The sequence below is a fragment of the Calidris pugnax genome, unplaced genomic scaffold (genome assembly GCF_001431845.1).
Source record: "Calidris pugnax isolate Ruff unplaced genomic scaffold, ASM143184v1 scaffold38, whole genome shotgun sequence".
NCBI lineage: Eukaryota > Metazoa > Chordata > Aves > Charadriiformes > Scolopacidae > Calidris > Calidris pugnax.
In genome coordinates this window covers 14,032,619-14,050,298 of record NW_015090995.1, presented here as the reverse complement: position 1 = coordinate 14,050,298, position 17,680 = coordinate 14,032,619, and the positions used below count along the sequence as shown (strand labels likewise).

The window sequence follows — 17,680 nt, the reverse complement described above, 5'->3', positions numbered from 1 at the left end:
CCCTTCCTCCTAACTAATGGAAAATACTTAAGCTATTCTTGTTTTTGTAAAATCTTCAACAGCCAACTTAACCATTAAAACCCACACATTCTGTACATCTGAGCTGGAATCAAGAACAGTATAAAAATTCTCCTAACAGCTTTCCTTTCTACTTCATAAAACTCAACAATCCATTCATTAGATGCAAGACACTCAACTACTAAAGTAATCTGTAACTGTTTGACAGGCCAGCACTGGAAAAAAAAAACCAATGAAGAAATGGAATTGTTTTCTTCATATTGAACTGCAAAAAACTTAAGGACCTTATGCGTAAAAGGTCATGAATGATGTCAAAATAACTTTTTACATCACTTAATCAAATCCAGTAACTGATACTGCTAAAAGACCAGGAGGAGCTGTTTCCAAACTACTAGGGAAAGGTGAGAGATTATCACACTTGCACAGACACTCTGGAAGGTAGACTAGGGAAAAAATAACAAAAGGGAATTTCAGAAAATAAGCATGCAGGTTCCTACCGTAAGCAGCAGCCCAAGCAACAGGGACAAAAGTTTTATTCACGCCAGAGTCTTCGAGCTGCGTTTCTGGAAGTGATGTAGCTTCTTCTTCACCTACAATAACTTCCATATAAACTTCATCTGCTATTTCAGCACAGCCTGGATTAGAGGAGAAGAATAAATCTTTAATTTTATTCTGCTCATTCTAAATTTTCCTTCATTTACTTTGCACTCTGATTGATACTCATTATAAATTACTTTTCCTCCTTTGGCATTTAGAACCACCCCTTCCCTTAGGGGATCATTGTCTATTCAGACATTCCTTAAAGAGAGAAAACATGCATCAATAAATCCAAAATAAATACCATCATAGATTCAAACATACGAACTTATAAACTTGTAACTGATGATATTTATTTGCCACTTTGCCAGAAAGCTGTTTAAACAAGGCAATTCACAGTAGGAGAACAGAAAACTGAAAAATTTGACTAACCTCATTAACTTCATCCATGGACATGTTAAATTCAATATAAATAATGAAATGATTGCATACAGTATGCACAAAGTGCATTTATCCACATCACTTTAAAATAATTATAGCCTGCTCTTTATTCTTAGGGAAGATGAGCTTAGTTTTCTACTTCAGGCTGAACAATCGTTCAGAAAAATTAAAAAAGTCCTCGAGAATGATGTTTAGATTGTTGTACAAAACAGCATGAGAAACAAAAATGTTTCTTATTATGCTTACTAATGTCTTCGTCTTCCTGAGAAGAGTCCTTAACAGCCATGTAAACCATTTTTTCGCGTTGCATTCTACCAACACCTCCTTGTTCAATTACTCCAGCTACAGAATGTCCATTGTGAAAGTCACTCTCTGTGACAATTTCTGTCCCACCTTTAAGAAAAAGAAATGAAACACATTAAGTAAATACAAAAAAAAGCCACCGTTAAAATAATTTCAGATATAAGTATTTTTTTCTTATTTACAATAAAGCTATTTTGTAAAACTCCAAGTAAATGTTTTCACATCCATGTCTGTCATAAATCATGCAATCGCGATACTTAGGGGTAGATAAGAAAAAATTTCTCTCAGTGTCTCCTGATAAATTCAGGACTGAACAACCACTACCCAAGAAGGATCAAGAGCCTTTCACACATCGTAGCAGTGAACTCAGGTGAGACTGGAAGCATACCCTTGTCCATGCCCACCAAAAAAATTACTGCAACTCTAATCTTGCCCAGAACACAGCTTTTAAATTCCCTCTTGAGATGTGAACAGCTAACTCTTATCCCTCTTCCTCTCCCAAAATCCTAGTTACTCATCTTGCAGAAAGTGACTCTTAGGTAATTTTTCCTACAAAGATTCTAATGTGTATTTCCCAGACTCATTACACAGGATTGATTAGTAACTTACACCAGGGTTACACTTCTCAAACTATGATAGAGCAACTATTATCACCAATTATTTCATCACCAAGAACATTATCTAGAGAGACAGGCTAGCAGGGATGTAAGGTGTTGCACTGAATCTCTGGAAACAACACATTCTGAAGAGTAACAGTAGGAAAGAAGGAAACGAGAACAACTGCCCACGCGGTCCCACTCCAGGTGACTAACGAGCTTTGGCCCACTGACTTGAACAGAGCCAAAAGAACAAGTTCCAACCTAGAACTTGATATCTATGCTTGAGTCAGAGAGAAGTGGCAGAAAAATACTGATGCTTAGTCTTCCATGCATCTCGGGGACCAAAAAGCTGCAGACCACAGCAGAACAAGCAAACATTGGGTATACCAAGAGCCCTTGTTTGCTACTCTGAATGGTCCTGATGGAAAATGCTCAGCTAGGTGGGGAATCCAAATCAAAAATAATGGAAGATTGGCGAGGAGGACTGTAAACACACTCAAGTGACTTGCAGCTAGGGTGTAGAAAATCATATATATCATACTAATCGTTTCATCTTGTCTTTAGATAACATAGGTCTGTGACAGACCCAGAGGCACCCTATCAAACATGCTTGAGATTCCTAACCTGCTGTGGGAAAGATCAATGCACAGTGGTAAACTAAACCCGCGCGAATCCCTGGAATATAGGCAAAAACAGCAGGTCACTCTCAAGCAAGGATCGAGCTCCGTGGTGCCTGCGTTCCTGCTTGTGTTCCTGCCTGTGTGCCTCTGCCCAGGTACTGTTTCAGAGATCCCCCAGTTCGCAAGATAACAAAAATAAATTTACTCTTTACACTTCATCCACGGTTTTGTAGCTGTTCCCATGTCTTGCCTGTGCTGACTCACACACAAATACACTGATCCATCACTTCCTGTAAGTGTTTGTTTTGTAAATAGGACACTTTGCTAAACATCCTTGCCACCCAAACCCATTTTTATAATTTTTGTCAAAAGTGGCTTTGCCAGGACATTTACCCAAGTAACTAGACTGCAATGCAAATGGATGACATTTAAGAACAGCTTTCCACCCCATGTACAAAAAGATTAAGAGACTACTGCTAACAGGTAAACTTGAATCTTGGATATTGTCTGTGAAGACTGTTATCTGTGTTTCTGTATTCCTTAATGCTGAGCAGCAAATGCACATTATCAACACAAGCAGCTCTTTCCAAGGGGAAGTACTCACCAGTAATGAATGGGGTAATTTGCCAGGACTACCTCATGGCTATACCAGAAGCACTGAGACTAGCTCACAAGAACACCCCTGCTGTAAATTAGTTCTCAGCCATTCCTGCTGCTGCTGCATTGGCAGTCTGTCCCTCAAGACTGACAACCTATCCCCAAAGGAAGAAACCATATTTCAAGAACAGGGTCTGGCAGATGAAACAGATGTCACAATAGATAAGGGATGTTAACACGCTGCTTCTCTAGATCTTCTCCCCATAGTCTTAGCAAGCACATGGTCTTCACAACCTCTCTCTCATACTCAAAAGTAATTAAGGATCAAATACTAAAATTCCCAGGGCCTTAACAGAAATACCCACTAACCATCAGCCAAATCAGATACTGCCTATTCAAAATGGGATAGTAAAATATGCAAAGCTACTTTGGCAACCTTGTGAAGGACTTAATTAATAGGCTCTAAAGTCTACACTGTTATCATCCTGCAAAAGATACTGAGCAACTCAAAAGACAGTCTTAACTAATTCTGAACCTGCCCTGACAGAGAAAACCAAAGACAACTGTCCTATAGGCTAGCAGTCTGATCATCCCTGGAACAATCCTTTTCTGCCATTAACTAGAGCTGAAAAGATGACTTATTTCTCAGAGAAGAAAAATAAGGGCATCATGGAGACAAAAACTTTCTGAAGTAGCAGCTCAAGCTACTCGAAAAACAGTGCCAAGGTTGTTACTAATTGGAGGATTTTGCTGATCTAATCCACGGCTCTGTCTAAAGTTTGAGATTTTCACAGCATAGGCAGGCCAATGCTACCAGCCCATGTGAGATGAACTCCCTTCTCCACTCCAGGAAGACCAGAGCCAGGCTGATTTGTCCTGTGAATGGCTCTGGGGCTCCAGCCAGACACATCCCAGTAAGGCAGAGTTTCAGAACCTCAATGCAAAGGGTGAAGTGGAATGAGCTCGAGGTTTCAGCTCTGAGAACAACTGTAAGGGGGGCTCTGCTTTTACAAGTTACAAAGAACAGCACACGGGTTAGCTGTACCTCTACTTGCAAAGCACCTGGAAGCCCTGGATCTGCCCTTTGCAAAAGAGAACCACAGAGCAATTCTGAGTTTCTTGGTTTGGTTTGGAAATGACCAAATGCCCAAAGCCCCAGCAACCTTCCCCTCCCTCTGCATCAATGCCACCAAAGACTGTTCAATGACAGGAATCTACTCTAAAAGCTTTTCTGTACTGACACACAGTCTTGCAACATCAGAGAAAAGCAACAGCTGAAAAACAGCTGTGGACACCCAACCACTTCTACATTTGGGCTTCGGTTGCCTGAAAATAAATACTGTTAATCAAAAAAGAACTTGAGACTAATACACACCCACTATTTACTACATACGGGCAGCCTCCACAAATGTCACATTCTACAAAACATTCCAGTCAGTGGATTACATGAAATTAAGAACAGCAAACAAGACCTTGAAATACTTCAAACTACTGGAAGAATGTATAGAATTTAAAAGGTACCTATTTCAACATCATCTTCAGCTTCAGCTTTAAATATGTACACTTTGATAACTTCTGAACCAAAACCGTCATCTTTAGCAACATCATCATTTGTCACCTCAGTACTGATTTTCAAGGGAGTGCTTCCTATATGGTCCAATTTTTCTCCAACATCATCCACTGTAAAAATAAGAGAATAATAATGAGGTTCAAACACATTTTTTAAAGGTCAAAGTAATCACTAATATGATGTTCTTCCCTATTATCCCCATGCATAGTAAAGGTTTGTATTCATAAGTGGCCTTCACAAAACTGTTCATCTCAATACACTTAAGAGAGATTCCAGTAGTACCCATTTTATTGCAGCTCAGGAAACACAGCAAGAATTACAGAACAAAGAACACAAGAAAGAGCTTGTCATGAAAGAGAATGCGGTAATTGGTTATGTCTGAAACTATTACACTTAGAAAACAAAAATGTATCAATAAGTAAAATTAAACATCTATCCAAAAATGTTAAAGATTAACCCAGGCTTGCCTGTCACAGTCTAAGAGTCCCCAAAGGTTTCACTACTCTAAGATACTGGTGACTAAAACTTAGTGGCTGAAACTCTTATATATAAAAGAGTGATGACTCTGAGCATATTCCCAATGAAAGGAAGTATGCATCAAAAATTTGACTAGATCTGCACCCTAAAAGAAAGTATGATTTTATCCACTTTTTTCACTTTAAAATATATAAATTAATGAAGATTATTGTATAATATACAGGTGATTAAAAGATGCAGTGACAATAAATTCAAATATTGCTATGTGAAATTGGCTTCTCATTCTTTATGTATGCAACTTAGTCACTGATTACATATTCAAAATGCTCATTTATACAACAAACATTACATTCAAACTATTAAAAGTGTAGCAGTATCACTATTTTGGTAAAAAGGGTATTCACACAGATATCCATATATATACCCCAAATTGCCAATATGGAGGCCACTGAACTAAGCATCTTTCTGACATATGTACTGCCAACACACTTCTCTCAGAAGATAAAATTAGCTCCCATGCAGATGGTGAACACAAACCTGTGCAATGCTTAACACCCACTGAAGTCCTCTAAATAGAGAAGAATTCCACAAAATGTAAACAAAATCTGAATTAAGAACATTCCAGGGAAACAGCAATTTATTGCACACATAATATTAAAATATGTGCATACTAAGTAAAAAAATATAATTATTAAAATTCATATTAAGTGACAGCAGTGTTTCACGACTAAGAATGGAGTCTGCCCAATGCAGGCAGGGAGGGCTCTGGTCACTGAGGGAAGGAGGGCTTACCTCGGGATGGCTGCCGCTCCCAATCCCCCTCTAAGTCTCCTGCCCTCAGTGCAGCGGTGACTGCTCTTGAAGAGCTGCTTTTAACTACTTCAGCCTACAGCCTGGGGTACTGAGGTAAACTGCAGTTAAAGCTTTTCTTAATACTCCAGGCAGTCACAGGAGGTGGTTCAGAACCTGCTAGAAAAAGAGCAGATGCCTTTCCTGCAGCAGGGCAGGAATCCACTACAGCAATCCCAAACTAAGCTCTTCCCACTCACGACAGGATTCCACAGAACCACCTATCCAACTCAGCCCCACACTGAGGAACCTCATCTCTGTTGCACTAATCTTGGACTCTATCAGAAGAGTTATTGAGGACAGAACTAGATATAATGTAGGTAAGTACAAATAAGCATTTGATTTCATTTTAGAACCTCTGAATATTATGTATTTTGATGAAAATTAAGCAGAAAACGTTAAAAAAAATGCTATGTTTCAGCTGCTTCTTTTTGTAAATAAGAGATTAATTGCACTGCTGAAAAAATACCAAGCTTGGATCAGTAGAAAATTGATGCCTGCAACATCAACACCGTAACCCGTTAGAATGTGACAGGGACTGCACGGCGTTCACGTTACCTTGCGGGACAATGGGAACAGTGAGCATGAACATCACAGAGGAGAAAGCCACACAGAGAGTTTGGCATATTCCTTTGACACTTCCATTCACCAGCACCATGTTATTAGTACACCTAATACCATACATTCTTCAAAATGAAGTTTAATTTTAGTACAATAAACGCTTCCACTGCACATATGAGTTTTTAAAGGACTGGAGTCCTAGTACAAGGCAGGAGCAGTTACATATATATATAGCTGTATGACTAGACACACAGTCTAAATGCAGTAAGAATATTTAAAGGCTGGGTGGAAGAAATCACTAATTGTAAGCTGTTATTGTATTTTTAGAATTGGCATGTGGTAGTAAAGTTATTTTCAAACCCGCAACTCAAGCAATACCAACTTTTTATAAACTCATAAAATTTATAAACCTAATGCATTATCAGTTTAACATTGAAAATAAGTATTTCCATACTGGAAGGTTATGTAACAACAGCAACTTCCTAATGAACAGTGGAGAAATCACATATATGTGAAAAGAAGTTTTCTTTATGGCAAAAATTTCCAACTATTTAACTAATACTGCATGTCAAGGACTGTACACCAGTATGGATCTGGTGAAATAACATAAGAAAAAACCCACACCATTTTAGATAGTTGCCTTATCACGACATTAACCGCAACACAACAAGGATTACACAAAGAAAAAAAATGAGGAATTTTTCCATTTTACAATTTTTATAAGAATAAATATTTTCAGCCAAAAATATCAAGTAAAATACATGAATACAATATAAGCGCTCACGTGCTGTGTTTTATCATTTCAAGTAAAGCTTCCAAATCTTCAGTATCCTTTAAAAAGTAGGGAGCCCTGTCTCAGAGAGGCAAACTTACAACATTGTTTCTAAAATCAGTGGTTACAAACATCTTCAGTCTCTACAATTTGAGCTGAAGTAATGGAAACATTATCAGGAAGCCCATGTATCCAGGGCCTTTAGAACCACTTCTCTAAAAAAGCAAGTGCAATATAAGAAAAATTGAAAAATATAAACTGGACTGAAAAAACAATACTGATATAGACTGTCACTTGTAAGATGTTGCCTTTTGTTTCAAATGCCTCGACAACAAAAGACAGTGAATTGGCAATTGCTATTGCTTAAATTGCTGTATTATATGAAGTAAATTTCATGGTTTAAATCTATTTTTTAAATACATTTAGATAATGGGAAAACAATCAACACAGCAGGACACGTAATCTTTGTCAAGTTCCAAAACACTAGGACTTTTTTTAAAAACAGATCTTGAAAACACTCTATTGTCTAAGTAATGTGACTTCAATCACAGACTCTTAACCTATCAGTGCTAAATTATCTGACGACTTTTCCCAGTGATAGTTCTCAGGAACAGGAATGCTTACTTTATGTCAATGGAATATGAAATGTCTTCCAGATCTGACTCATCCACCAGAAGCACTACATATTATTATCTCGTCACTTAAAATTAACTGAAAAAACACAACAGAGAACCTTTATAAATATATGCTGAATCCCCCTTAATAAACAAGGTTTATAGGAAAACTCAGCACACTTCCAATTTCAAACTTACCTTACTTCGCTGTTTTCAGGTGTGTGATGTCCAGATTCACCGTGGATTGCCAGCTCCCGATTCATGTGATGCCTCAGCATGCACTGTGCTGGTGATAGCACACCCACCATAGGAGCCCGCAGGTGTAACATGAGGGCAAGATAAGTCCTGTGGCTTTACAATTTTTCATATTTTTCTAATGTCTGATATACTTATTTTATATCCCATAAGTTACGATATAGGAGTATTAATATTCAAATGTTTAGCAAATTATGTAACAGTGTATTGTAATATACTAAAAAGGAGGTGGTGGTGGAACAGTACCTTACCCCTAAAGGCCAGCTCCAGTGTTGTTTCTTTGGTGGGTCACCAACATAGTGCATGCAGGGCCAACACACGGATGGGGAGCTGGCAATCCGCTGTGGGTCTGAATATCGCAAACCTGAAAAACAAAAAAGGGTAGGCTTTAAGCTACACGTGCGCTCCCTCCTCCACGGCAAAATGGGATGTACTGCTCATAATTCTCCCATCTCGGGATGAGACGGATTGGGTTCACCATCACACCATATGCATTAATTTTGTATTAATTTCCTTTCTAACAAGTTCCTTTTAAACAGGTATTCTGGAGATTTAAAACACGGGATTGTGCACGTCCCATGGCATTCATTGTGAACATATCAAAAAAAGATTTTCAAGTCTTATGTTTATAAGGCTGATTCAAAAAAGTTGAATTCACCTGCACCAAGATAGCAGAGTGACGATAATCCTCTAGTGAAAATTTCCAATTACAAAAATCATACATAGCTAGTTTACACTACTATCTAAATAAACACATTATTTGCCAAATAGTATTTACACAAAAATGTAATAACCAATAGTGTATAAAATATCTCCATGGGAACGTCATCTTTAAGCAGTGAAAAATCACCTTTCAGTATATTTAACCTGTAACTCCCAATAAAAGAGTAAGATAAGATAAAATTCCACACTCAGCTCAGCTTCACACCCTAAAATACAGTATTTTAGAAGCTCCCAAAATGTGTTCCACAGAACAGCTGGTGGTATTCCCCAAGGGCATTATCTGTCACCTTATGCAAAGTCCCCTTTTTAGATGCTAAATTTCATTAAAAGACAGCTAAGTATTTTGAGAGTCTTTAAAACTATCATTTTGATGTGATTTACATTATAAAAACGTTCAACAGTCCTATACATACACCCCAAAAGAAATATAAAAATTAACTTTCTACAATATTTACCGAACATCTGACAAATTAGAAATGTAAGCAAATATAAAGAGTTTTAAACTGCTTGATAAACTGAGGCATTTATCTATTCTACACAACAGATTATCTCCATAAACATAACAAATTCTAGGCTAATTTTAAAACATTAAAAAAAAAAAAACACACAACCAAAATATGAACAACTGCATAAGACTGATTCATTTTTGCCGAGAAAAGAAATCGACAGCAGATACTTTGTTGGGTCACGCTGGCATAACCAGCATAATACAGCCTCAAAAGTTAGCAGAGGCAAGAAACTGCCTTAATTTACCTAAAATGATTACTTAAATCAAAATTCTAGATAAATAACGTAGCTTTCAACTGTGACTATTGAGGCAAATTATATACATATATGTATATAGATTTCAGCAAATCTAATTTGCTGAAAACTAGGCCTCAAACTGGCTTTGAAACATTGCAAAAGCCATGGGCAGGCTTGAGAGCACCTGACAGAACAATAAACGTTTCACACTTATCTATCTTAGAAGAATTCCAAAGATGACTTTACTTACAATTACAAAGGTGCAGTTGGAAATACCGCAGTTACAGAATACAACTCATCATAAGTACTCTGTCAGAAAGGAGGAATTTTTTCAGTGAAACAACTGACTGTAAAAATGGTGTTCCTTTATTTACAAACACACAGGAATTTTTCTGTTGTAGGTTTAATTTGCTTTTAGACTGAGGGTTTTTTTGGAAAAAAACAAAAAACCTTTTTTGACTTCTATTAGTGACATACGGCATTACAGTAATGATAGAAAGATTAAAAAACCATCATTGCTGTCCATCCTATACTGGACAAAAAATAAATTCCCAAAATATATTTTGTGTAAGAGACATAAATGCTACGAAACACTGAAATCATTATAATCAATTATCAGTCATGTCCTCTGCCTTGAAATTTTTAATAAATGCAGCTTGTTGTCAACAGATTGACACTTTGACACACTTGGCATTGCCATTTTTTTAACATATTGCTTCTGACTAAATAACATCTGTTTTGACCTACTCACATTTCAGTAACTAATTTGGAGAAGTCAAATATCTAAAACGAACTATCATACATTTTATAAAATCTGTTTAACAATAAAAAGTGGTATCTTGGATATAATTTAACCACTGAAGAAACATAATAGACCTAATGTCCCTTCAGTAGTTGTCACTCAAGGAGCAGTACAGGACCAGGCAGTTTGCTCCGAGCTGAATGCTGTGGGGATGCCCACTGAAGTGGGCAGCCACAGTCCAGTGTTAAAGAGCTGATCAACTAATGCACACAACCCCTAGTGTCAAGTTCAGTCCAGAACAGCACAACATACAATAACATGCCTATTATAATTTTTAATAAAGCTAACCAAATAATACTTTATGGACACGTAAGAGAAAATGTTTTAAGTCAAATATCTTAAAAACCTATTGCTTTGTTGGATTCTACTCATTAAACCCAACACGTTATTTTTACATGAATCTGCATAACATGGTAATATACATGTGTATTTTTAAAAAAAGTATTATGCTCAAAATATGTGGAATGTTTAACTTTCCGATAAGGAGTTCTTAATTTCAGGAATATCTAGTTTCAGAAACACATACACACTCATTCACTCAACAGCATGAATGTCATTCTCTTTCCTGCTGTATCAGCGCTAATGGATTCTTCAACAAGAAATCCCAAATCCAAACACCACGAATGAACTGGGCAACAGACTATTATTTGAGAGTTCCAGTGCAGAATGCAGCAAGAGTCCAGCTATAGTAACTTCTCCCCACCAGACCACTTCTACTTCAGACAATCTCCTGTTTATATCTACCTTTGTTTAACTTACAAGATATCATTAAGTAGTCTTCAGATGTACTCTTGCCATCATCATCGTCTTCTGTTTTTATAGTCACTGTGGAGCCAGGAACAGTACCAGCTGCTTGAATGACCGCTTCAGAATCTGAGTTCGTTACAAGAACTTCTTCTGAAACCATTGTAGGCGAGTTGGCTCCTGACACAGAGTCTTGCACCACATGCTCCAAATGTCCATCAGGACCCGTAACAAGGTCAGCCACAAAAACCTGATCAGGAACTCTAACGGTTTCTGTTATTAGATCTGAAGTCAAAACATGATCACTGGTATCTAAAGCTTCTTCAATAGCAACATCAGCTTCCAAAACAGAATCGGGAACTATTACACCTTCTGTTACAACATCAGTTTCAGTGATGATGTCAGGTCCTTGGACAACTTCAGCTGCTAAGCCATGATCAAGAGTTATTCCATCATCCGTAACAACATCAGAAACTAGGACAGCTTCGGGAACTGACACAACAATATGGTCTCCATCGATATGAGCAGTGCCAGCCATTCCAGCCACTATGAAACAATCATGAACAAGGAGAAAAAGGTTAAAATTACTGCATTAGCAATTACTTTACCTAAGGACTGTAACAGTTGTATAGATAAGTTAAACACAGGCATACAAATCTTTTACTTTTCAACAATCCAGACTTTGCATTTCACCCAAAAGGGACTATCCAAAGCAGCCTGTGTTCTTTAAATTAAGAAAAATAAACATGCCACTTCTTTAAGACATAATGTGGAGTTTGTCCCAGATTTATGTTTTAGAATGCCAATATGTTAAAAAACTACAGGCTAGTTTGCCATTTCATCTTTTTTTTAAATTCCAGTTAGGAAACGCCTGATTACAGTAGTAATGTGAACTGTCACAGAATTCTTGCATGATACTTGACACGTGGTAACAATACATTAATTGCTGTTACAATAAAAGGACTTTCATCCCTTAGATCGCATGGGCTTTGATAAAAATAAGTAAGTTGTACACAATACTTATAGCACAATTTCCAACAACTTGCCACATTGCGAGGAATGGCTAGAAGCAGAAACCTGTTTTTCATTAACAGGCTTTACTGGCGAGTCCTATTTGCAGACTACTTTTCTATATATAAAAATGAAAACACTGAATTATTTTAACACACACAAAAATACCAGTTTAAATCTTAATGAATAAAACAATGAAAAAAAATGTTTTTTATAGTGAAAAAAAAAACCCAACTTGGCATTGTACTGCAAATTCAATTATTTTGATACACTCTGAGGGATATTAATTCATGTTAGAACAAAGACATGGTCCTTCCCAATATCTGAGAAGATCATCTCCTGTCATAATTCAGAAATGGAGACCATAAAGAAAAGAGTGGAATAGAATCATATCATCATCTAGGTTGGAAAAGGCCCTTGGGATCAAGTCCAACCACCTACCCTAGTCTACAAAGTTCCTCCCTACACCATATCCCCCAACACCACATCTAAACAACTCTTAAACACATCTAAGGATGGTGACTCAACCACCTCCCTGGGCAGCCTATTCCAATGCCTGACCACTCTTTCTGTGAAACCCTCTTTCCTAATGTTCAGTTTAAACCTACCCTACTGTACCTTGAAGCCATTCCCTCTTGTTCTGTTGCTAATTACCTGGGAAAAGAGACCCGGACCAACCCCTCTAGAATGCCCTTTCAAGTAGTTGTAGAGAGTGATGAGGTCACCCCTCAGTCTCCTCTTCCTCAAACTAAACAGTCCCAGCTCCTTCAATCGCTCTTTGTATGATTTGTTCTCAGGCCCTTCACCAGCTTCGTTGCCCTCCTCTGCACTCCCTCCAGCACCTCGATATCTCTCTTGTATTGAGGTGCCCAAAACTGGACACAATCCTCCAGGTGTGGCCTCACCAGTGCTGAGTACAGGGGGACAATCACCTCCCTACTGCTGCTGGCCACACTATTTCTAATACAAGCCAGGATGCCATTGGCTTTCTTGGCCACCTGGACACACTGCCGGCTCGTATTCAGCCGCTTGTCAACTAGAACCCCCAAGTCCTTTTCTGCAGGCAGCTCCAGCCACACTTCCCCAAGCCTGTACCGATGCATGGGGTTGTTGTGGCCCAAGTGCAGGACCTGGCACTTGGCCTTGTTGAAGCTCATACCATTAATGTTGGCCCATCGACCCAACCTATCTAAGTCTCTCTGTAGAGCCTCCCTATCCTCATGCAGACCAACACTTCTGCTTCACTTGGTGTCATCTGCGAACTTGCTGATGATACACTCTATCTCCATATCAAGATCATCAATAAAGATGTTAAACAGAAATGGTCCCAACACTGAGCCCTGGGGAACACCACTTGTGACCGGCCACCAGCTGGATTTATTTCCATTGAGTTTGGGAGTTTGTCCATACTCTTTGGGACCGTCCAGACAGCCAGTGCTTGATCCAGCAGATCATATGCTCATCCAGGCCATGTGCAGCTAGTTTTTCCACTAGAATTCTATGGGGAACAGTGTTGAATGCTTTTTGAAAGTCCAAGCAGATAATCTCCATAGCCTTTTCCTCATAAAATAATCAGGTCATCTTGTCATAGGAGGAAATCGGGTTCGTCTGGCAGGACCTGCCTTTCATAAACCCATGCTGACTAGGCCTGGTCTCCTGGTTGCCCATTACATGACTTGTGATGGCACTCAAGATGACCTGCTCCATGACCTTCCATGGTGTCGAGGTCAGGCTGACATGGAGATTTCTTGCTGTCCTTTCGCTAAACCTTCAAAATTGCTGAGGTTATTTAGCGCTTGCCACCAAAATAAAGAGCATTCATTTAAAAAAGAAAAATCAATTTAGAGCAAGTTTTCTTACATCAGTACAGTCCCAGGACTGATGTTCTCAACAGAAGACTTCTAAGCACATGTGAACATGTAGATTTAGTTAAATCTGTAAATTCTTGTCTATGTAATAATTTATCCATTGTCACACTCAGAAAGACATTATTTCCTGCCACAGTTACTAAAATACCCTAAAGAAAAACTGGAGACAGTAATCAAGGAAAGCCCACAAAAGCTTGAGTGTTGTTTACATCCTGTACAAGACATTATTTACATCTCCTGTATGCTGGAGATGTAACAACTACTCAATATGGTTTGAAGAAGAAGCACATGCACTACAAAACCGTTAAACTCCCGATAACATTTTCTGTGCCATCTAGAGCACTTTGGGCCACAGATTTAACTCCTGTTTTTTCAGAACTACTTCAATATTTTGGTGTGACTATTCCAAGATCAGCAACCAACGCATACAAAGACGTATTATATATCATCACAAATTTTGAATCTTCTCAAAAAGGTCACACAAATAGCATTATTATATTAGTCAGCTCTATGTCTTGTTATCATTTATAGGCATACGGCAAAACCCTGAAAAACAGTCTTGATTTTATTCATTATTTTTAATAATAAAAATGTTTACCAAAATCCTGCATAATCATAGTGTGAGGCATTTTGGATTCTTGTGTTTGCAATCCAAGACTTCCACCACCTGGATCCATATTCAGCTAAGGTCATTCACAAATATCTGCAATAAAAGAAAAATCAGAATTTATATTGAATAGTGTTATTGTGTTGATTAGCTTACTTACCCAAAACTTCAAGAAAAAGCATGCAGTACTTCATACAATACACTTTCTTCTTTTTTTTTTTTTTTAAAGTATTTTTCTGACCTAAATTCATGAAAATATTTCCATCCATAAGTAGACGTACAGCAGCTAAAAGAAATACACATGTGAGCAAAATCAAGCATGTGAGTATTTCTTGGTCAGGACCTAAAAGTATTTTTAATGTTAATCTTTGGTTACTGCCTCACCTAGAACAGTTCCATCTATAATGTGGAATTTAACTGGAAAGTACTTTCCAGTTATCTTTAGCACCCAGAGGCATACAGAACTCAACATTGCTTTATTTCTAAGAGCAGTAAGCACAAGAAATGCCTAAACCTTCAATCTCCCCAATGCAAACTGAACAATAAAACGTTTGTGCAGTTCCACTAGACTATATCCACAGGGTAACAGCTCACTGACTGCAGCAAAGATCTCACCTGCAATACAAGCAGTAGCATCAGGCTCTAGTAACAAAACAATGTAAGACGTGAGTAAGCAACTGAACCTACTTACAGGTAACTTCTTATCTAGAAGCAGAAACTCTGTCAAGAAGCAAGGTAAATTTCCCTTAAACAAACTGTAGCTACCTGCCTGTAGAAGCAAGAAATACAAGTTGCACATGAACAGCACACACGTGCTACTACTAACAACATGCCCTACCATAATAACATATATCAGCAACTACACAGACAGAAGTCACCTCTCCTCTAACCCTGTCTGTATATTCTCTTTAACTAATTATCAAGACTGGTGATGATGGATGCGCGGAGCTGCATTGAAGAAAGTTGAGATCGTCAACATCAGTTTTCCAGATTCTTTCACAATTTTGTATTTCCGGATATTTCAAAACAAATTTTAATGTATAAATTTAATGGGACATTATGTTCAATTACAAGTAAGTTTTGAAAAAGCTGTGTAGTGCACTAAATGTTCCAGTGGCTTTGTATGAACCCCTCTATATCATTTAAAAAGTCTGACAAAAGGCCTGGTAGAAAATGTAACCAGACCTCAGTTTTATTTATTTTTAAAAATCTATGTTGCACAAGACTAAAACATTGCACTTTCCTGCCCTCTCGCATCCAGAAATTGGACATAAGTGACAGTATCACAGAGAAAATGAAGAGTTTTAGGAGTTGTGGGAAGTGAACACAGAATAAGAGCTCAAGTGAGAGCTACCTGGAACCGGGCAGTGCAGAGATGAATAGGGAAGTACAAATGCTTTTAAGAGTAAGTCTCAAAAATATGGTACTTTTACTGTTGTAGACCAAGTAGCTCTTCTAGAGCTCACATAAAGTTGATCCTTATTCTACTGTACAAATTTGTTTAAGTTTGCGCATCTAAATCCAAAATACAATAGAAACTTCAAGTACTATATGGCATAGTAGTATATTTGACAACCCTACTGCAATGAAATATACCACAACAGAGTTAAGAGCTAACATAGTCAAGTAAGGCAAATAATAAAATAAGCCAAAATAAGCAATATATAAGAATATATGGCTCAAGTGCCTGAAATCTCTGAGATACCTCTAAGCCAGAATCAAGAGCCAAACAACTTCTATCACCTAGTGTGACTATCATCCTTTCAAGACTTGCTCCCTGTATTACCTGCTCAAACCTGCTTCTCTCAAATTGTCTTTAAAATCTACACTTGGGGACAACAGTATAACACTCTTCTTGCAGAGCTACAAGGATTCCCCAATGATACTCCTCAATGGTGCCATAACAAAGGAAGTTAGTTCCACAACTAGTAGTATAAAAATACAAGTCAAACGTTATCAATGAGGAAAGTAGTCAAAGATTTAACTAATCAATTCCAACCATACAATCAAATTCCAATGTAGTTTTAAGTTTTAGCTCCAAAATCAAATTCTTTCACCATTGTAAGAATTACAAAGTAACCTCAGAACCATAATGCAATACTCTATCACCCCTAAATTTTTGTCACAGCCATCTGAAACTCTTAAGGTAGCTAATGAATACTTGCTATTACAAAGTAAGACATAGCTCTAGACCATAAATGTCTAATTTAATATAGCCATTTCAGAATTAATTGAATACTCTATAATTTCCTGACCACGGCCTTTACACTCTATCCTTATTTTTTAATGTAAATGGATACAAAAGATTATCCTAAATTATATAAATCTGAGAGTACAGGAAGAATATGCAGGCTTTTCTTCCTTCTTAATAAGAAATTTAATTTATTTTCAGATTATATAATTAGATGCCCAAATATACGTGTATTAGATATTGTGCTACATAGGAAATTCAATACAAAGTCAGACTACAATTTTAATTTAAATTATAATTTCTGCAAGGAAAGCAAATTATCACTAAAAGGATTATTCTCCCGGAAGCTAACAGGACTATGAAAATTACCAAAGTTATGGGACAGCACCCTCTGTGCACATAGTATACGAATACCTTAAACTTCCACTAAACCCAGAGATGGATGATGACACGCTGGCAATAAACATGCCGAAGCTGCACCTCGGTTGATGCAGCTGGTATCCAGCCATTACTTATGGATATCCTTCTAACCCCTCAATGCAGACAAAGGGCATAGTTGCATCAAATGTGCAATCACAGATTTTATTTTTTTTATATCTACTTTTGGGTGTTAAAGGAATACAATGATAGCAGGAAAAACCCTTACTGTCAATTCTGGAATAATTAACAAGAGATAAGGCCCACAACAACTCTGCTACAACTAGTTATTTTTGCTCATAGATTTCAGTAGTGCAGATGATTTAGTTTCATACACCACATACGCATACAAATCTTATT

The 17,680-nt window shown here is 37.6% G+C and overlaps 1 protein-coding gene across 17 annotated transcripts in view; it reads right to left on the bottom strand.

The window, feature by feature from the left end:
* The window catches only part of ZNF711 (zinc finger protein 711), a 30,235-nt gene extending 15,200 nt beyond the window's left edge, over positions 1-15,035 (bottom strand). For 8 of the 17 annotated variants that reach the window (XM_014955051.1, XM_014955050.1, XM_014955049.1 and 5 more), the window contains exons 1-5: positions 14,704-15,034; positions 11,242-11,772; positions 4,637-4,795; positions 1,243-1,389; positions 516-653 (exon numbers count right to left, since the gene is read on the bottom strand). In XM_014955051.1, coding sequence (XP_014810537.1) covers positions 516-653; positions 1,243-1,389; positions 4,637-4,795; positions 11,242-11,772; positions 14,704-14,782 — 1,054 coding nt within the window. In that variant the 5' untranslated portion in view covers positions 14,783-15,034. Of the gene's footprint in view, positions 1-515; positions 654-1,242; positions 1,390-4,636; positions 4,796-7,968; positions 8,056-8,156; positions 8,376-11,241; positions 11,773-14,703 lie in introns of those variants that run through there. The other 9 variants (XM_014955057.1, XM_014955056.1, XM_014955063.1 and 6 more) reach the window with 6 other exon arrangements.
* Between the last annotated feature and the right edge of the window lie 2,645 nt (positions 15,036-17,680).